Here is a 21,009-nt window from a genome sequence, read left to right as displayed (position 1 = left end):
CCCAGGGGGAGAAGGGACTGCCACTGCCCCAAAATGATCTCAAACAAAAGAAAATCAAACCGAAAAAGAGCCAAACAAAACTGCCGAAACCTAATTACTGCCTGCCATATATATGTATATAAACGAAAGAGATATCTGCGTCACTTGGATGCCATTTAAATGACTTAATATTTACACAAATTTATACAAATTAATTAACCAATTAAGTGAACGTAGAGCAGCAAACATGGGCCTGAGATCAGTTCGCTCGTTCGCTCATTAATCATAGAGCAGTCATCTCTTTGGGTAGCCATAAAGTGGTGATCTACACCATGCCACCACTTTTAATGCTAATGATGTGACAGCTATTTAAAACCCAGTGGAGTATTGCTAATGATCCACAAAGTACTAATAGTATGTACTAATTTTCCTTACCTTGATTCCAATGAAGATTCTCAGTACTCTAGAGACTTCTTCATGAATCCTGATATAATCGATCTTCAAAGTCAGAAGAGTCTTTCAAGTGGAGATCCAGTTCCATTCTTTCTCTCTTTATATACCTGCAGGTACAATATAGAACATATAAAACTGAAACCGCGACCACATGGCGTATGAGTAATCGCGGGCAAAGCACAGCCTTAAAGCCATTTATGGTGCGCCTGCAGCATCGATCGACTCGCGGGCACTTGGACAACGATTCTCTCCGATTCTCCACTTCACAGACTCTCCGTTTCTCTGTTTGCTTGTTTGTTTGGTGGCTTTCGGTTTCGATTTGGAACCATTTGGTGCCTTGTCATGCTGCTCCATGGTGCTCCATGCTCCATGCTGCTGCAGTTTGAGCCTCGCAGATATCTTTACTCGTATTTGTGTTCCAAGTAATTGTCGGTGCTGCTGCCGATGGCTGATGATGTCACCTGTAGGTGGCCGGCAGGCAGGCAGGCAGGCAGGTAAATGGAGGTACGAGGTGCCAGAGGTGAGCTTTTTGCAGCGCAGTCATCGTCGCCAGTTGTTGTCGTTGATGGATTTGCTGGCGTTTTGTCTCGTCTCGTCTCGGATTGGATTGGATTGGATTGCTTTGATTCTGCTGGTTCTGGTTCTGCCTCTGGTGCGGTGCGGTGCGTTGCGGTGCGGTGGGGTGGGGGGAGTGGATGCTCTTGTCGTGGCTCTGTGTGCCTCTTGTGGTGCCGTTGCTGCCGCTGCGCATTTTGACCAATTTTAGCCAAAACTCAATTAGTCTTAACTGATGTTTCGTTTGTGTGCTTTTTATAGAATCCCAAGGAGCGGGTGTTCTGGCTTTATTGGCTTCTGATATCATTGGGGTCAAGGTCAGCGGTGGAATCAGCACCAAAGAGTCACAGAGTCACAGAGTCAGAGCCAATCCCAGTCCCAATTTCAAACCCAGAAAAAACACAACGCAAATATTTTGTCGCTGCGCAATTCAAAGAAAGCCGTGCACATAAATTCAGATTCAGATACAGATATATATACTATATACGAGTATATACTTTAAGTCGAACCCAAGTTGGGGAGTCTCAGGCTCGAATCGGATTCAATTCTCCGTCTGGGCAACTCTTTAATTAGCATTGAAATTAAACTTTTTTTCGGCGGTGCCTTTTTCTTTCGTTTGTCGCATTACCTTACCTGAGAGACTCCTCCACTCAGTCAGACCCAGGGCCCTGGCCGATCTCGCGTTCATTCCAGTTCCATTCCATTCCATTCCATTCCACCTCCCCGATCGACCGACTAATTCTTCTTTAAACAAACTGAGGAGGGGCACCGGGCGTCTTCTTCTTTGCCGCGAGTCAAAAATCTTCATAAACACGCTAACGAAAAAAAAAAAAATATATATATATAACCAAAAAAAACAAAAATGTTCTTTTGCCGACGACCTTGGAATTTCATTTCATCTGCTTTGCCTGCTGCTTCATTTTATGGCCTCTCCTCCTCGGATTTCTTTATTTATTAATTCGTAATGCCATTTTATGTCTGGCCATTCGGAATCCATAAAAAGTTTCAGTTTTCTTTGACTTTTGTTCGCCAAACGTTCATCTTTTTGTTTTTTTTGTTGTCTTTTGTGGAGAGGAATGAGAGCGTTGCCCCAAAAGAATCTTCAGAATGCAAGTACCAGAAGCCCAGACCATTTTCTCTCTAGTATCTGCAAAATTGCGCAAGAAAACAGACACTCAGACACTCAGACACACACACAGATACAAAGATACTTCTACTCTTGCCATGGCGTGGCCTCTTTGACTTCATTTTCGTTTTCATTTTTGCATTATTTTGGTTTTCCGCGGCCTGCATTCAGCGCGCTGCCCTTCCATGTCCCTCCCCGTCTCCTCAGTGTCCAAAATGCATCTGCAAGATACATTCGAAATGGAAAGCAAACGCAGGGCCACAACGCGCAGCAGCGGAGGAAAGAAAAGAACACAGAGCACGCCTCTCATGACTCTCGTGCCTCCCATTGTGCGCCTAACCTCGCGAGGCACAGATGCAGATACCCCGAAACCCGCAGCGCTCTAATAGATACAGATACAAATGCAAACACAAGCGGCGGAGCAACATTTAGATTGCAAGAATCCACAGCGAATGCAGGGCATCCAGAGAGGGGCAGAGGGGCACGATGGATGGAGGAGCAGTTGCTTCTTGGACCAATTACTTAATTTAGCAATAAAATTGCAAACGGCAAAAGAGCACACAACCGAGAATCGAGAATCGAGAGAAGAACGAACTGCATCTGCAAATGTTGCATAAGAACTGAGCAGCAAATGGAGGAGGAAGGGACAGAGGCAGGGACGGGGACGGGGACCGGCGGTTGACTTTTTGCCCCCGCGGCAGCAGAAGAAGGCGCCGCATTCATGAGGCAAGTGGGTCAGTCGTCCAGCAGATGGATGGATGGGAGGAGCACTCGACTGATGATGGAATGATGAACCGATTTGGGAGAATTCTTCATCTCCGATTGAGATTACCCATGAAGCGCGTCATCTAAACAGTGTGTGTCTCTCTTTATACATTTATTTCTCTTAAAATCTCTCTTTCGGTGTATGTCGTATGATATATTATTACATTTGCATCTGACTCGATTGACTTATTAATTAACAAGTGACTGATCTCCCCTCGATCCCCGTGGGCTGCAGTTGAGTGATCTCTTTCGCTCACAATCTCTCCCCGAGCCAGGCTAATATTCTCTCGATCGCCACCACGATTGGGCCTGGCCAGAGGAGAGCGTGTTTCGGGCATGAGTAATGCTTATTGTTTTGGCTTTTAAGCACGGCCCTGACCCTGAACCCGAACCCACTTAAAGTGGCTCTCGGCGCATGCACATACTCGCAGTCGTCTGTGGAAGAAATAAAGCGAAAGATGGCGAAAGTGTGTTTGCCCTGAGGTGTGCGACAGCTCTACTGGGGTGGTCCCACATCGGGGCACTTGCAGACATCTTCGCCCACACGATCGCCGCCCGTCCTGAGGACCAGCTTTCTCATGGCGTCCAAGGCCTTTTTTATCGCCTTGCCATATAGCACGGGATCGGTTTCCTTGTTGGGGCCCCATGCCGAGACGGAGAATATAATTTCCTTGTCGCGTGGATTGTAGCAGCAGCCATAGCCGTTGGCGATCAGGGGCCCGTACGCCATGAAGGCATCATGGCTGCTGGCCACCTGGGAGCTGAACACCTGGAAGCTGACGGACTTGGTAAACCCCTTCGACTTAAAGAACTCGGGCGTCGGCAGACCGTTCTCCTTGGCCATCAGCTGCAGCCCCAACAGATGCCGGTCGATGCCCCGCCCCTGCAGGGCGAGTTTGGTCAGCTCCTGATGGGAGTCCACTGCTGAGCGGAGAGCCATCAGACGCTTCTTGCTGGAGCCCGGCGACTGGGCCATGGCCTCGACAAAGGCGCGAGACTCCCGCGACGTGGAGCGTATGGTCTCCGTGCGTCCCTCCTCGAACATCCGCAGGTGAGCCGACTCGTACTGGGCCGGCAGCTTGCTGTGGAACTTGTAGTAGGCCAACTGCAGGGCCATCTGTATGTAGCTGTCCGCATTCAAGCCTTGCGCCTTGATGAAGCTCTTCCCGTGACACTCGTACTTGAAGACGTGCAACTGCAGCCGGCTGCAGATCTTGTCAATGTTGCGCTTCGCCTCGCACAGGAACAGATCCACGCAATCGCTGAACGGATCAAAGCAGAGCACGGTGGCTGCTTTCGTCTTGGAGGTGCTGCAGCACTGGCAGCCATAGTTTGGTTGAGTTCTGAAAAGCGGGAAGGGAAAGGGTTTGAGTAGGAGTAGATTCCTCCGACTCTTAGGACTTACATATTCCGCTGCACAAAGTCCATGAGCATGGCCAGCGGCTGACAGTCGGCGGGTGCGTGCTCGTAGCAGAAGCCAGCCATGCCGTTGGGATTGACAATCAGCTGGATCGTCTTGTCCATCCAACGATTGGCGCTGTTCTGATGGCGACCGCCGCCATGCAAGAGCTGGGCGGCGTGCACGGCACTAGCTCCTTTCCTGGGCACATTCACGCAATCGTCCAGGCAGACGACGAAGAGCGACTGCTCGATGGCGTGGACAATGGACTCGTTGTTGCCCTCAGGACGACAGAGATACGTATAGGCCTCGCCCCAGTTGTCGCGATTGTCGTGGGTGAGGAGGCCAATAGGCACGCCCCTCTCCATGGGACAGTGGAGAATGCTCCCCAGTTGATCGGCCAGACTGTGGACATGAACAATCTTGCAGTCCGCGCCAATGACAGGTAGCTTAAAGAACTGAGAATGGGGTTAGTATTTCGCGTCTTAAAGACAAATCCTTACATTATTTCTATGGATGACCACCACGTACTGCGACTCATTGTTCTGCTCGATGGAATCGCAGAAGCGTCCCGGCCTTCGCACCGTGCCAAAGATCTTCCTAAACTGACTGTTGTCCAGTTCGTGGCAGCACATCTTTGTCACGGGTATGCCATTGTTATCCACCAGCTCCTTGAACTCGCACATCCCGAAGATCACCTTGGCCGTGAACAGCCTGAGGTCCCGTTCGGTTTTAAAGTCCTGCATGGGCAAGGTCAGGCAGGGACTCGAGAAGATGGTAACCGGTGCTCTGTAGCCCAAGTAGGCGGCATTTGTCCAGCGCGGTGTCAGCCAATTGCTGCTGCACGAGGCCACATCCTCCAGCATCTTCTGCAGCTTCGCGCCTTCGCCATCCTGGAACTCGAGGGTTAGTTTCTGCTCCTCCAGGAATTCGTCGGGCTCCAGGTGCGGTTGAATGCTGCACAGATATCGCTGGATGGTGTCCTTTAGTGGCACCACCGGCTGACACAGTAGCTGGGCTTTATTTGCCTCACAGTGGCTCTGATCGCCTCCGGCTTGGGTGCATTGGCTGGACGAGGGATCCACGCTCGTCGGCGGTGGGGGCGGTGTCTTAGGACTCTTGGCCTTGGGCTTTAGAGGCGCCGCCTTTGCTTTGAGCTTCGGTGCAGGTGGGGGTGCAGGAGGTGGGGCATTAGCCGTGACCTTAGGCTGTACAATTGCTGCTGTGGTCATTGCCTTACTGACTGTCTGAGGAGAGGGTGGCTTGCCGGGACTGGCTGGTCCCTTGGATGGGGACTGTCCCGCAGGACTTCTTGGTGCTGTGGATAAGGGCTTGCTTCCAGTTCTGACTCCTTCCTTGGGAGGGGGCTTGCTTCCAGGACCGGCAGGGCCCTTAGATGAGGGTTTGGCCGCGTCTTTGGGAGGGGGCTTGCTTCCCGGACAAGCAGGGCCTTTAGATGAGGGTTTGCCCTTAGGACGGGTTCCTTCTTTGGCAGAGGGCTTGCATACAGAACTGGGTCCTTCCTTGAGAGAGAGCTTGCAGCCAGAACTGGCTCCTTCCTTGATAGCGGACTTGCAGCCGGAACTGGGTCCTTCCTTGGGAGAGGGTTTGCAGCCGGAACTGGGTCCTTCCTTGGGCTGGGGCTTGCATTTAGAACTGGGTCCTTCCTTGGGCTGGGGCTTGCATTTAGAACTGGGTCCTTCTTTGGGAGATGGTTTCGGTTTAGAGCTTGCGGCTTCTTTGGGAGCTGTCTTGCACCTAGAGCTGGGGCCTTCCTTGGGAGGTGGTTTCGGTTTAGAGCTGGGTCCCTCTTTGGGAAGCTGCTTCGTTTTAGAACTAGCTTCTTTTTTGGGAGCTGACTTGCACTTAGAACTGGCTCCTTCTTTGGCAGCTGACTTGCATCTAGAACTAGATCCTTCTTTGGGAGATGGTTTACTTTCAGAGCTGGCTTCCTCTTTGTCTCGAGGACATGCTGATTTTCGGCGAGAGGTCTTAAGCACATAGCAGCCTCCCTTTGGTGGCGGCTTACCCTCGAGACGGTTCCTTTCCATAAATGCCAACAGGCAGGGATTAGGTGGTTTTTCAGGCTCCTTCTCTTCTTTTGGACATTGTGGTTCCTCCTCTGACTCTTCGGCGGTGCAGGCTCCTGCTTCCTCTTTTTCTTTTGGGGGCCTTTCACAAGGACTAGGGGAATTGGGCATAGCGGACTTGTACTGTATTAATCCTGGTTGGGAAGCGGCAGGTGGCATTGGTGGAGGCGGCGTGGGCGGAGAGGGTTTGGGTGCTGGTTCGGCGCCAACTGGGGGTTCCTGCGGCTTATTTACGGGTACTCCAGGAGGTGGTGGCGGTGGGGGAGGAGGAATTGCAGCAGCTTTGGGAGCAGCTTCTTTGGGGGCGGCCTCTTTGGGAGGAGCAGCTTTGGGGGCGGCATCTTTGGGAGGAGCAGCTTTTGGAGCAGCAGCCTTGGGAGCAGCAGCCTTTGGGAGATCATTTTTAGGAGCAGTAGCTTTGGGGGGAGCATCTTTAGGTGTAGTAGCTTTAGGGGCTGCATCTTTGGGAGGAGCAGCTTTGGGAACAGCAGCTTTAGGGGCAGCAGATTTGGGGGCAGCAGATTTGGGGGCAGCAGTTTTGGGTGCAGCAGCTTTGGGGGGTGCATCTTTAGGTGGAGTAGCTTTGGGGGCACTACCCTTGGATGCACCATCTTTGGATGCTTTTGCCGAAGATTCTTGGGTAGCCTGCTTTTTTTTCTTTTCCTTCCTTGGTTCTCTTTTAGGGCATGGAAGTCTCTCCTCAGTCGCCTTGCAGTCTTTGTCAATTGGTGGAGGCTTCGATTGTGGCAGCGGTGCTACCTTCTCACATGGTGGTGGCTCAGACGAGCACGGCGGTTCCGGAATACTCTCGCAGAACGAGGGCGGCTTCTCCGTAGGGGGCTCATTCGGCGGACCAGTGCACTTCCCGGATGCCCATCTCACAGTGATGAGATTTGCGAATAGGTCCGGGCTGTGCCTAGGTGGTGTCATCCAGTTGTACGGTCTACGGGGTGTTCCGACTGGTAATGCAGGAGGTGGTGGCGGTGGCGGAGGAGGGATATCAGGGCGGGTTTTTGGGCCAGCATCTTTATGAATTGGCGGTGGCTGCGGTGGTCGATACCACGAGTAGGGTGTCTCGCCTGGGAAGCGTTCGCAGAAGGAGGGCAGCGTCTCCGTAGTCGGTGCCCTTGGCGGACCGTTGATCCCACCAGATGTCCAGTTCAAAGTGTTGATTGTTCTAAGCAATGAGGAGTGCGCGTGGAGACTAGGTTGTGTCTTGCAGGTGCATGGTCTATGGGTTGGTGGCGGCGGCGGAGCAGGAATAGCTGACGTCTTGATACTCTGTTCCCTTGTGGACGATTCGCAGAGGTATTCATGTGGCAGCATTGTCTTGTTTTGGCTATAAAAACGCCTGCAGTTCCTGAACTATGATGGGTCCAGCATTAGCTTCATTCAGTTGAATCTGCTGGTCAGATGGGTCTTACCAATTTTAAGTATCTTTCCCCAGTCAACATAGCCTGCATGCTGCTGAATGTCCGACACTAAATTTGGTGCCGTGGAGGGCCGAAAGAAAGTGCAAATTTTGAGTTCTTAACTGAAATTCAAAACATTTTACATTTAATAAAAAATTTAGACAGGGTTTTAAAAGGTGAGAGACTCATATAGGGATTTACGGTTACTTAGGTGGGTTTCGATTCGGAACTAACATAAGGTCCACCCCTTGGATTCTGTTCAGGGTAGCAGTTCTAACAGGAAACCAGCGCTGTTATCACCCAGGTTAACAGCCTGCTACTGTTCTTCGTTAACAGCCTGTGGCCGCTGCCGGCTGCAGTTCACTGTTAGCGCACTCTGAGAGCGTGCTGCTCTCGCTCTCACGATCCACACGGCTCTCGGGCGACCTTAGTTTTTGTGCAAAGCTAGATCTAATTACGCACTAGCCGCCAAGGTGAAGAGATGGAACCTATGGCGCCTCATACAAATAAATCTCACATCTCCAACGAAAAAGACTCTTTGTTCTTCCGCCAAAAGTGGACGCTGCCGGCTGCAGCTCACTGTTGGCGCTCTCTGACAGCGTAAGAGCGGGCTCACTTTCGCTCTCACGATCCACACGGCTCTAGAGCGGCCTTAGCTTGTACAAAGCTAGAGATAATTACGCACTAATTACGACACTGTGAACAGAAGGAACCTATGGCGCCTCCCACAAACAAATCTCATATCTCCAACGAAAAAGAGTCTTGTTCTTCCGCCAAAACTGGAGCACATCGAACAGATTTGAATCGCTGCCATGTCTGGCGTCGCTTTATTACGAGTGCCTCATAGAACTTGTGCATCGATTGTGGTGTTGCATGGCGTGGCATGGTTGCGGCTCTCAACGGTCCCACGAAATGCGGGAGTGGCGGCATCTGGGGGGAAGGCCATTGGGCAAATATTAACAAAATCAACAGCTCTGGGGGCCTCGGCTTGATTGCTTTGCCAAGTGAAGTAGCCATATTATGATTATTGCGAACTCCATGTGTGACGCAAGTCGCGCGAAGCTGGGCCTCTCACAGAGCAAAAAATGCAATAATTGCATATTGACCCATTTTCTCAACAATGCGTCGCGAAGGGCAAAATGAAGGAGGGAGGGGCCTCTGCCCCAGTCACTGCTGCGGTTGCCTCTGCCTCTGCCTCTGACACTGCCACTGCCACTGCTGCTGCTGCGGCTGCTTCCACTGTTTGTCGATTGGGTTACGCATGCGTGAGCGTTGCCTTCATTTAATTAGGCGGCGACACCTGCGCGGACACATGGACGGAGTCGGAGCCAGCCCCGGAGTCGGCGACGGAGACGGAACTGAAGTCGAAGCGTCGTCGTCGTCGTCGCCATCAATCAGCGAACGAGGCAAACAAGGCGGCAAGTGAGGCGTGAAAACGGCGAACAAAACAGCGCCAAAAGTTAAGGAAAAATAACCCCAACAAATCGGCAAATACCCTTTCATATTCAACTTAAGCGAGGAAGCGCTTGCATATCCTGGACTGATCGCAGCTCCTTTTCTGTGCTGCTGAGACGTATAAAAGTAGAGCCGCAGCCCTTGCCGCGTCCCACAACCTTCTCTGCTTTCGCCTTGGCCTGCCAATAGCCAACTAAAAATGTAAATACCCCCCACAAGAAAGGGTATGAATAGAGCGCAGAAACAAAATGAAAATGAAAACGCAGCAAAGAGAGCTGGAGCTGGTGCATAAATGAAAACGAGAATCGAGAGGCGGACGGAGATGCAGCCCGATGCAGGGAGCCGAGGCAGTGGCAGAGGCAGGGGCACTCCAGGGGCGTGTTTAAGCTCATTTGACAATGAAGTGCTTTGAGCCTGACGGCGACTGCGTTTGGGCGCGTTTTTATTATTTGCCTGCCCCACTTTGCGTACAGCGGCGATAATTGACGCCACGGTGGCTGCAACAGCAGCAGCGAAAACCGAGGCACCACCAGCAGCAGCAGCAGCAGCCACAAAAGCAACAAGAAGGGAAAGCAAATCTAGTGGTACGAAGCTTTTGATACTCTTAAATAGAGGCGTAGATATATAGAATAGAAATTTTGACAGTCTTCTTGAAATATTTAATGAAATATTAATTTTTAACCCTTTCCTGCGTTTCTACTAGATAAAAAAAGTTGGGTTCTACAAGAAGAAACTCGATAAGAGCTAAGGTAAGTATTACACATTATTCAATACTATATATATCTAGAAAATTGGCGTGAAACATTTCATCAAACTCCTAATACCCTCTTAAAGTGTATAACCTCAAAAATCCCCTGATGGCCCACAATTTGGACTGCACTTTATTAAAGTAAAGTACCCATCCGAATGAACCCTCAACCGCCCGAACCCAGTCGCAGGCCCATACCCCAAGTGCGTTGCATGTTTGCGTGAGTGTTTTTCACTTGAGGCCATCATCATCATCCACATCCACATCCACATCGGCATCGGCGATGCATTTTGCATTTGTCAGGTGTTATGCAATGGCGGTTGGAGCTATGTCAATGGGGTTCTCAGACGAACCTGAGCTGGCAATGATCCAAATGAGTGGAGTCATTTCTAGAGTGGGGCAGAAAGTACAGTTAATGATGGTTTTAGTCCCGAAATTAACAGTGGATGCTCAAAATGGGGGTAGTTCATTAGCTGAAAAATAATCCTTATGAGATATACAGATATATCTCGAAACTGAGAACAAAAACATGTCCAAAATTGGGAAAATATTCTTAGAAATATCTGAAAATACGTTGAAAACCGAACTATAATTTTGTGTTGGGCGAAAGTCCCAGAAAGCCACAATTTTAAGAATTATCTTTCATGGGAGTATTTTTTTTTTCGTCTCTGTTTGTCAATCCCTCAGCCAGTAGCCGAAACGGTCCCTGAATCCAGCAACAAAATGCACAGTCTTTGGCGAGATGCAGAAAATAATTACTCTAGAGTCTTTTTCTTGGAAAATACAATCTGTACTGCCATGGTAATAGCCAGAGCGGTCACTAAAGAAAAATATAAATGAAATATGGTATTAGAAATAAACTTCATCACCCACAACCCTGCTAGAGTTGGCTACACGTTTTGCCCATTTAGATATCCAGAGAAAGAAAGAGATTTTCAATCCGACCTCATCTGCTTGGCTTGTCCTCTGACCCCCCGCCCCCCTCATCCCATTTGGCATCATTACTCAATCGAGAGCTTTGTGGAAATTCCTCAGTACAATAGAAAGGAAAAATGTTTGTGCTGCAAAGCACAGTTTTTGTTGTTTTAATTTCGGTTTATTGTTGGCTTTTCTCTGGCATTGAGTAAATGCGAATTTCCTGTGCATTGTGCTGGCCAAGCAAATGATCTGCTGGCATCGCATCCCCCCCTGGAAAAAAAACAACCTGCTGACCTCAGAGCAGTGCTAGAGTTGCAATTAGTAGAAAAGTAATTTTCGTTTTTGTTTGCGGTTTCTGTTTTTCCATTTTTCGAATCTCTGCTCAGCGATGCTGAAACAAAAAGTATTCTAACACCCTTTGTTCGCCTAAACATTCAGGCATAGATATCTGTATGCAAATATGGTCTTTTGGCGCATGATTAATGCCCCGCATTGAGTCATGTCTGAGGAGCGTGTGGAGCCATTCCAGAGCCGAAAGCAATTGAACTTGCGAGGCGCTGCAAACCAATAAATACCATTTCCAAGCTCTGGTCAGGTTTCCGTTGATAACAGCCATCGACCCACCCAGTGAAAACAAAACCACATTCATCGGCAAATGGACAGCGAATTGGTCACACGTGTAAACATGAGACGTGGATTAGAACCAAGACCAAGAACCCCCGACGTCTGTCCCCAGTCCAAAGAGCTAATTCGTATCGCTCAGTGACACATGAAGTACAAAGAACCTTGAAGAACAACCCAAACAACACACACGTAACCCGAAGAGACTTTGAGCGTTGTTCGACTGTAAATGGACTGCAGTTTGGCCCTGTACAGGGGAAAGTTCCCTCCGCGAGCATTTCGCTGAAAAGAAGCACGTACTTGAGTTCTCTCTGGGATTGGATTGGATTGGGTTGGGTGTCGTGTCTGCTCCTCCTTGGTCACAGTCCCACTTTTGTTATCTGTGAAATATTTGGCACAAGAGCCATATCGCGGTATCTGATAGCGTTTGCCGGGATTTCGGATACCAGATAAGCGACATTCAGCTACTCCTCGGATTGCTAAACAAAAGAATGGCATGGAGGAGGATGGAGTCTGGCTCAGCTGATAAGCAGGGCACCAAATTCAATTTGCCATCCATTGATGGGCGGCGATAAGAACTCGGAGGGGGGGAGGGGAATACCAGAACAGGGAACCTAATGCCAACGATTGCTCTGTCATTATGACTTAAGAATAAGAACAGACCATAAAGTGTGCTCTCCCTTGGTTCATGGCTGAGTGGGGCACTGGTCCGCCATCCGCGATCCGCCATCTGCCATCCAAGAGTACGGACGGACACCGAAAGAGATTCAGTGACATAATAAATAAATTTAATCAGTTGGCTGCGTAAAACGCTTCCGTTGTTGTCTCTCCGCTGAGGCCCTCGAACGGAGGAGAGGAATCCGAATCGGATTCTAAATCAGCTTTAAGTTCTGCCTCGCCCTCGGCGCATGGTCTCCCGAGGGGAATGGGGCAGGCTTCAGCTCAGACTTATCTTGGTGTCTTGTGCCTCCTCGTCTGACTCTTGGTTTACTTTGTGATTCCAGCGACGACTATCTACGGCTCTTAAAGATGATTGTGAAGAGCTGCCTCTGTCATCAGTTCATATTTTGAGTGTTTGGCGTTCATTTGTGGGCTCTCTCTCTTTCCCTCTAGTATCTGTTCCATTTGAAACCTAGTCTAAAAATCCCTGTCTGCAGGCCACATTGCGTATGCGTAATCGGGGACTAAGACTCAAAGGTTAACTGGGGAGAACAGTAGGCATTTTATTTATCAATTATTCTCTGCTTCTGGTGTTACTTTCTCGGGTTTCTCTGAATGAGCTGGCGATGTTTTGTTGGCTTCTGTGGTATGCGTTTTTTTTTGAAAGCAATTTCATTTTCATTCATCGATTCCATTGACCCAATTCTAGGCGGGCCTGGGACCCAATTGACGATTCTAGTCTTGAGCGATAATTAACTTTTACTTTCAGCCGTTCCCGTTCGCGTTCGCTTCATTTCGTTTCGTTTCGTTTCGCTTTTTTATTCCAATTCGTTTCGTTTCGTTTGATTTTGTTTGGCTTTGGACTGGGATTTGGTTGGGACGGGGCGGACAAGTCCATTAGGCATTCACACAGTTTATGCAAATCAGCAAAAGTTGAAATTAATTCTAAATAAATTCAACGCGAAATGTTCTGCGAGCAGAGGCTGTGGCGGTGCTGTCGTGAGGCACTTGACTAATTAGCATATTTATGCGATTTATGCGAGGCGCCTCTTCATTTCAATATCAAATTCAAGTCGAACCGGAGAGTCTGCTCCTCCCCACCTCTGTATAGTTTCTATCTCGATGTAATGTGCTAATTGGTAATCACCTGTCTTCACAGCTCCACTGCAGCTGTGGCCACTCGATGGAGTCCCGTCCCCCCACTTCAAGGACTGTTTGTAAATGAAATTCGTAGCCAGCGCGCTTCCGCTTCGGCTTCGGCTTCGGCTTTTTATTGTAATTTTTATTAGCCAAGACTCTACTGGATAAACAACAAAAACCAGTTGGCAGGCAACCTGTTGGCCACAGTTCTTGGTATTTATAAATTACATTTTACAATCGTTTGAGATGGCAGATGGGAGATGGAAAACGCCGTCTCTAATTCTACGACAAGGTTAAAAATGTTAGCATTTTGTTGAAAATCATTGGATCGGAACACACTTTCATGCCAGAGCTCAGAACTCTTCTTTGGGCCAGAAAACTTGAAAGAAATTATGAATATTGAAAACTTTAACTTAAACTTTATTGAGAATTATTCCGGTTATTCCCTGCGTCATCGGTTGCCAAAGTGGAAATTCTGTAAAAATGTATATGCATTTTCCCCCAATGAATTTTTGCGCCACGCATGGCGCAGAGTCCTGTTTGCATTGTAAATTACATGGCCGGCAGACTTCAGGGCGGACCTCAGTGGGTGGATAAAACCTTCATCCGCTCCGTCCATTCAAAGTAAAAAGGCAAATTGATTTAAGCTGCATTTCCGCCATTGATGGATAAAGAGTGAAAATGTCGAAAGACTGGCGCAAAAATTGAATAAAGTTGAACAATGAAAAGTCGCCGTCGCCGCAGCAGAGTAAAACGAAATAAAGATACTCTACATAGGAGCGGAAAGGGTAACATTAAATGTGGAAAATATCATACAACAAATTCTATGAGCCCTGAAAACCCTTAAGAAATAATCACACCCATTCTGAAATATTATATGCCTGAACTCCAGCCAAAGTGCAGCGACCACAGCACTTAAGCAGAACATCCATTGAATGCTGAATGCAACATCCATCCATCGAGCAGCCAGCAACCCACCTAGCATCTGGGGAAAAGCCTCGCAACTTGGTGAATAATGAAAAACACAAGGAGAAAGAAAACGCTGGGAAATACATCTCAAAGAACAATACGGAAATTAATCACCACCCACACACACACGGGACTTCTGCCATTCGTTATCCGTTTTTCTCCACAAAAATGCGACAGTCAAAGTATTTTGCATTAACATAAATTGTATTGCGTATACGCAGCGTTGCAGGCAGCGCCCCACCAGATGGCTAAGATTGAGGCCAGGAGAAGGGGCACAAAATGTGCCACTGCCGTAGATGATTTTCCATATTTATTACTTTGGCCCAGAGACGATGACGTTGTCCGGTGTTGGTGGACACTTTTCCCGCCGGGGAGTGTCGCGAGGCAGATGTCTGATGTCTGATGTCCGATGTCCGATGTCGCCTTCTATTGGCCACTCACGGCGCCTGGCACAATGACAAATTACAAGTTGAAAGTTGACCGAACTTTTCGCCCTCTCTTAATTTTGATATCCGGTGGTCGTGCACACCCCCCACCCCTGCGGGTATATTCTATTTGTGGAGATGTTTGCAACAGCGGAAGCCAAATCTATAAGTGTTTTTTTGTGGACTATTTTTCTCAAACAACTTCTCAACTATTTTGATCACTTGGTATCCCATAGTCCACAGATGGCAGGGTAGGTTCATGCCTATTTCTTTATTTTTTGGCAATGTTCTTCCCCACCAGAGCCTCTCCCCAGACAGCTGTCAGTTGTCCAATCTTTGGCTCCAACGGTCCGACGGTCGGTCGCCGAGGCCTTTGAAATTGATGAGGCCTTTGTGTTTGTTGTTTTGGCAAATGAGGCACAGATAAGCGTCAACTTTGACGCCCTCTTGAGCATATTTTTTCCCCATTCCCCCAACCCACCGAGAGCTCCCCTTTCCTATTCTCTGTTTCTGTGTTTCTGTTTCTGTTTCTCTTTCGGTTTCGTTTTCCCTTTCAAAGTTCTCGTTTTTCGAGCTGCTTTGCTTATCATCGAAGCTGTTGCGTCTTCTTCAACAAAAAACCAGAACAAAAAAACATTTTCGAGCTTGGGTTCGGTTCGTTCTTTGGCTTTATTTTGTGTGTGTGTGTGTGTATGTGTCTTTGGCGCGCCTCATTTGAACCCGCCGAACCCTGTTCCATTCCTTTTTTTGTTGTACGATTTTTGTTGTGTTGTGCGTGACATATTTGTGTGAGCATTTCATTTGACTCTTCACTTGTCCCCTTTTGGGGCTAACCATTTGTCTGGCTGAATGCTTGACTCGGATTTGTCGGTGGCACTCTGCTTGGGGTCCTAATGGCAATGGGGTATGTATGGCAGATTGATGGTGAAGGATGGACTGGGTTGGGCTGGAGTGGACTGGACTGGAGTGCCTTAAGAGGGTGCTAGGGTTTATCATTTAGGGGAATCAATGAGGTGCGGATAAGGAGAGGCCAACAGAATAATGTGGAATTTAGAGTGGAAATATTTACAATATAACTATAAATGTAACCAGGGACAAACCTCCTTTCTACTTCTACATAGAGAGTGTTTTATAGTCGGTTTCTATAGCCCTCTCTTACCACTTCATACCATTGTTTAGCCTGCATTCGGCCCGCGAAAGAGACAGCAACCAAGAGGGAGAGCGACTGAGAGAAGGGAATCATGATGGAATCATCTTTCATCGTTCTCATCGCTGGCTGCACTGATTCTCGTGCAAATCCCCCAATGAATAGCAAGTTGCAAACTGCATTTGAATTGCAAACCGCATCCCTGGTCCCAGCTCTCCCCCCCCAACCACTACCCACATTTGTTTAGCATATGTTTTACATAACTGGAGAGTCGGAAACAGAGGCAGAGTCTGGGATCGATTCTATTCCCCAAAAGCTGAACTGAATCCACGGCTTATGCTCCACTTTGTCTGTTTGAAACTTTCGTTTTTCGTATGTGTATTTCTTCTTTCGTTCTTTCTTATAGATGTTTTTTTGTTTATAGTCGACAGCCCACTTCCTGTGCTATCGCTAATCCATGCCGCCGCGAGACATCTTTCGAGCCGGCAAAGAATTCTAGTTTCGTTTGGTTTCTATGAAATCAAAGATTGAAATGAAGTAAGAAATGTACGCAGCGCGAAATACAATTTATTGAAATGGCAAAAGGAAGACCTTGATCTTTAGATTATCACATCAATAAGTGGTATTCTGTTGTATTCCATTTTATTATTCTTTCTTTGTGGCGGCTGCTCTTTCAGCTACAGCATCATCATCATCATCATCATCATCATCATCGTTGAGGTCTTCTTCTTGTTGTTCTTGTTCTTTGAAAACGAAAACTGAAACCGAAACCGAAACGGAAACTGGTGGAACCAGTCGAACAGCCACACACAGAAAAAAAAACCGACCAAACCGAACCAAAAAGAACTTCTTCTTTGGCTAATTAAGAGTTTTTGGTTAGCGCCAGCTTCGAGTTGTACACAAAACCCACATCTGCGCGTATGGAAAGACATATCTTTAATCACAGATCTTGGGCCATTAATTTAAATGCAACTCTATTAGGCGGAGAGGAGGGTTTTTCTGCATGAAGTCACTCGGCAGGGGCTCGCATGTGCGACTATTCCACAAATGACGCTTACGTGATTACACAAATGGCCGTAAAAAGTGATTTGAACTTGAAATTGCTAAATGCGTCATGCAATTGAAACAAATACACTCGTACGAGCACAAAATTGTACAGCGGCCACAAAAAACTGAGAAAAAACGCCAGAGAAAATCACTGAAAATCGGTGGAAATAAAAACGTACTAGCCATAAAATTGTTACAATGACAGCACAAAAAAAAAACAACAGCAACAACGTCGGCTCAAAGCAGAGCGCATTTAGCCAGTAGATCAAATTGAATAACAGCCTTAGCCAGAGCCACAGCAACAGCCAACAAAACGCGAAACTGGCTAACAAGAAGATCAGCGGGCAAAGTCGAAAAGAGAGCATCAATTAGGCTTATGTCTGTATACCTACTCTTCTACGAGTATATAAATATATATAGAGTATATTTTAACATGTTTTTTCCAAGACTGTAATTGCTGTTTCCTTTGGTGGTCTTTTAAATAAGGAAAACTGCAGTTGCTGTAGGAATGGTTGCTCTTTCGAAAGCTTCTATTGGTTCTCAAGTACCAAAACAGCTAGGTGTTTTCCTTATTCCTATATTAAATATTAAATTCCCCTTCAGGTAATGTTAAATGGCTGCCTTTCACCAGCACAACTTGGTGAGGGATCAGTGAATGATCTTTGAAGTGCGAAGAGCTAAATGCTCAATTATTCGATTTTGATGGGACTGTTTTTTGGTGCGATTCGTGAAAATAGGAGTTCCCAGTGTTGAAAAACCTGGTGGATAACACCTGATACCTGATGCTCCATTGACGACTCGGCTTTGTCTGTTTTGGGCCGCCGAGTCGGTCCCCAGAATCCAACAACAATGTCCACAGACTTTTGGAAGGCGCAGAATTGCCTTACTTTTCGGTCCGTGGAATATAATATTTCTAATTGTAGGGTTTTAGATATTATATTTCGATTTGTATCTGTAAGAGCTCATATTTCTAGAACCAAAGAAATTTGTCAGCATTTCAGTGAATTTTTGGCCCGAAAAATGTGTCTGTGGCGGGAGTAATCAGGGGCTTCTTATAAAGTTGTATCTGCTGTGGTAGCTGTTATGACTTGTGGTGTAGATGTTTCTGTTGCACTTGAAATTGTTGCCGCAGATGTTGGTAATATTTCTGGTGCCGTCGTGGCGGTTTATGCCACGACTTGGTGCTGCAGCCAAGTATTCAAGATGTTGATAGTCTTAAACACCCATTACTCTCAGAGTTAGTGCTGCAGATATGGCCACTGTTATCAGATATATCAGAATAAATATCAATAGGAATATTTTGTAGGATTCAATGTATCAGAGATGCCTCTTGCTCTCTGCAGAACCCCCTCAAGCGAGCATTGAAAAGTCTCACAAGTGATTTATACACGTATGAAACTATTGTAACCTCAGGTAGATGGAAAACATCTTTGGAATACATTACATTACTCACCTGCTAAGCAAATGGAAGACTTGTTCTTGCCGGCGATCCGATAACAAGCTTATGTCAGCTTCCAATCTGACTAATACAGGGAGCGATGGAGCCATGGAGGGGCAGGGGAGGCAGGAGCCAAGACCAAGACAAATCCGACAACATTGTCAAACAAGATGCATATCTCGAGAACGTGCAACTGAGATTTACACCCAGGCAGACGCAAACCTCTTTGCCCCATAAGCATATGCAACAAAGCTGATTTTGTCACGGCTGTTGCCAAGGCGAATGGCAGCACTCGAGAAGAAAATGTTCAATATTAACTGAAGCTCTCTCTAATGACTGCAAATGGGACTCGACAGGAGGGTAAGTGAGCGGAGGAAGCCTTGGCGCCTCAGTGACAAACCCATTAGCAGGAAAATATGACCAATCCAGCAGAATGCATCGCAAATTTGAATTGAATTTGCTGCGGATGGAAGTTGTGATGGGATTTGGTTTTGCACCGGAGGCCCAGATGCTGCCGGAAGCAGCCCGAAATTCGCATGACAATGACAATTATCGCAGGGCTAGTGAATGTTATCATCCTCCGTTTCCCTTCCCCTGCGACACGCCCACACAATGAGGGATAATTGTGAGTTACGCATAGGACAAGTGTGTGCGCCCGGCATGGGTTTGGGATTGGGTATGGGTTTGATTTTATTGCCTACCCCCACAGACAAGGCCAATTTGTGCGTGGCCGAAGCAATTTGGCCAACGGGAAGCCGCACAACAACAGGGCAAAAAATTGCCAGAATTGGGGGGAAAATGTGAAAATGAAAATGTGCCCAAAAAAGACAGACACGATGGAAACTTCTTGGGGTTTCGCCGGTTGGGTGGGGCCGGTTCCATGGCAAATTGAATTGAAGCCTCGCCACAGCCAGCAAAAGCATCAATTCAATGCCAGTAGTCTCTCTCTGTGCCCCTCCCTCCCATATGTGTCCCATCTTGGACTAGGGACAAGTGGCACTCCGAAGTGGCAGCCAGTCGAGTGAAACTGTGGCTCGTAATTGATTTCAGTGGGCTGCCCAAAATCTAATTAAGTTATACGATTTCCCTCCTATCATCCTGCAGTCCAACCATTTATTATGTTGTAATAACAATTAGCGAGAGTTATGCCATTAATTCAATGCTGTCATCATCAATGATCATTCCATCGATTGTAGGGGGCCAGGTATCGGTAGTATCGTCTTCTATCCTGATTCGACCTTATGAACCACTCAAAACAGTAGGCCTTGTGCCTAAGCCATATAAGGATATTGGCGTTGAAACGGAACCTTCTCATATTCTGTTTTATATTCCGAAGGGTTAACCTTGTCGGTGACGTATTGCGGGTAAGAGCTCGAATGGTAACTGAGAGGCAAAAACCAGGTTACAATGGAGATGGGCGCACATTACTTACTATCATTTTTCCTGGTCTTGTTGTTGTATATGCAGAAATACAGTATGGCATAGTTGGCATAGTCCGTGTTCAAGATGTGATTGGTGAAGTTGTCTGAAGAACGTAGGCGGTGGGATTAGTCTTCAACTAAGGGGCCAATACACTCACAATTGGAAGCATCGTAGGCGCTGCATTCCAGCCGGAACAAGGGATGGGCCATGGGGGTCGTCGCATAGGCATACCAAAATCCCAACATCTATAGCAAACAATTAAAAGTCTAGGGTTTTCTAAGGGGTGTTCCGTCATACCTTTTGTACATCGACTGGATTTACATATGTCACTTTGGGGCACCTTCTGACATGTCTCAGATATGCGTACTTGTACTGCTCTGGCTTGATCAAGAACGAGCTGCGGTGCTTGATTGTAGCCACTGTCTGGGAGTTGTTTACAGCAGTCTTTGGCATCGTTGGAGGTGGCGTACTCGGGGCTGCATCTACTGATTCCCTTGCAGGAGTGTCCGCTTCCCAGTGTGTGGCATTCCCTTCTCCATTTACGAGGGGACACACTACCACCACCAACAGGAGACTGTTAGAGTAGCAAAACTCTAGAAAACACTTTAGTAAACCCTTACAAGTAGATCTTACATTCGGTGTCCAGGCATTTCGAACTGTTTCCACCTCTAGTTCGACTCATCTGAGACTCTGGTGCTTTCTGTAATGTGAGATCCCGAATGGATTCGTTTCGGCTTTCAAGCCGTTGACGTCTCGGATATGAAATAATTGTCAAAGCTTTACGTGCCGCATTCTACCAAAGTTATTTTTTTTTTTTTTTACATTTTTGATTGCATAACCGATGACGCCTCAACGCTGCCGCCGTTACTCTTACTGTGCTTTTGTCTCGTCGTTGATTTCGCATTCGCATATTTTCGATCAGGGAAACGTGCAACGGAATCGGAAATGGGGCACGGACATTCGCAATTACATTCGACAGGGTCTGGTCTGTGTCTGTATCTGTATCTGTGTCTGCTATTGTTAATGCCATTTCTGTTCGAGTGATTCACAGCTGCTGATCTGATTACGAGTATGTCATCTTCATTTCGATTCATTCACCGACAAGGTTCAGACATATGTTTCCCCCAAAATTTGTATAGTTGCCTTAGTTGATTCTTTCCTCTTTTTAAAATCGAATTAATTTTCATGGGGGCAAAGTGTTTTGCTTTAAAAGCATTAAACTATATTATTTATTTATTTT

The 21,009-nt window shown here is 47.3% G+C and overlaps 2 protein-coding genes across 2 annotated transcripts; both read right to left on the bottom strand.

Annotated features, from left to right (window-relative positions):
- Positions 1-2,959: 2,959 nt before the first annotated feature.
- Positions 2,960-7,971, bottom strand: LOC108164081. The gene is made up of 4 exons (XM_017299666.2): positions 7,792-7,971; positions 4,781-7,732; positions 4,284-4,735; positions 2,960-4,221 (listed from the first exon to the last, which is right to left on the bottom strand). Exons 1-4 carry the CDS (start codon positions 7,828-7,830, stop codon positions 3,375-3,377), a joined length of 4,290 nt encoding a protein of 1,429 aa, XP_017155155.2. The 5' UTR covers positions 7,831-7,971; the 3' UTR covers positions 2,960-3,374.
- An 11,455-nt stretch (positions 7,972-19,426) lies between these two features.
- Positions 19,427-20,493, bottom strand: LOC108164241. Its single transcript, XM_017299876.2, has 5 exons — positions 20,403-20,493; positions 20,067-20,343; positions 19,927-20,014; positions 19,780-19,872; positions 19,427-19,730 (listed from the first exon to the last, which is right to left on the bottom strand). Exons 1-5 carry the CDS (start codon positions 20,417-20,419, stop codon positions 19,519-19,521), a joined length of 687 nt encoding a protein of 228 aa, XP_017155365.2. The 5' UTR covers positions 20,420-20,493; the 3' UTR covers positions 19,427-19,518.
- Between the last annotated feature and the right edge of the window lie 516 nt (positions 20,494-21,009).

Source organism: Drosophila miranda, chromosome 4 (assembly GCF_003369915.1).
Source record: "Drosophila miranda strain MSH22 chromosome 4, D.miranda_PacBio2.1, whole genome shotgun sequence".
NCBI lineage: Eukaryota > Metazoa > Arthropoda > Insecta > Diptera > Drosophilidae > Drosophila > Drosophila miranda.
The sequence above is the reverse complement of the archived record's forward strand: the minus strand, read 5'-3'. Positions and strand labels throughout refer to the sequence as shown.

What these genes read in the sequence shown, in the direction of transcription:
- LOC108164241 (XM_017299876.2), bottom strand. An exon ending in ATCCAGTCGATGTACAAAAG is followed by an intron (nt 20,015 to 20,066) that starts GTATGACGGAAC and finishes TGTTTGCTATAG; the next exon opens with ATGTTGGGATTTTGGTATGC. An exon ending in CGCCTACGATGCTTCCAATT is followed by an intron (nt 19,873 to 19,926) that starts GTGAGTGTATTG and finishes TACGTTCTTCAG; the next exon opens with ACAACTTCACCAATCACATC.
- LOC108164081 (XM_017299666.2), bottom strand. Translation starts at nt 7,830, where the DNA reads ATGCAGGCTATGTTGACTGGGGAAAGATACTTAAAATTG. An exon ending in TGGTCATCCATAGAAATAAT is followed by an intron (nt 4,736 to 4,780) that starts GTAAGGATTTGT and finishes CCCCATTCTCAG; the next exon opens with TTCTTTAAGCTACCTGTCAT. An exon ending in GACTTTGTGCAGCGGAATAT is followed by an intron (nt 4,222 to 4,283) that starts GTAAGTCCTAAG and finishes CCCGCTTTTCAG; the next exon opens with AACTCAACCAAACTATGGCT.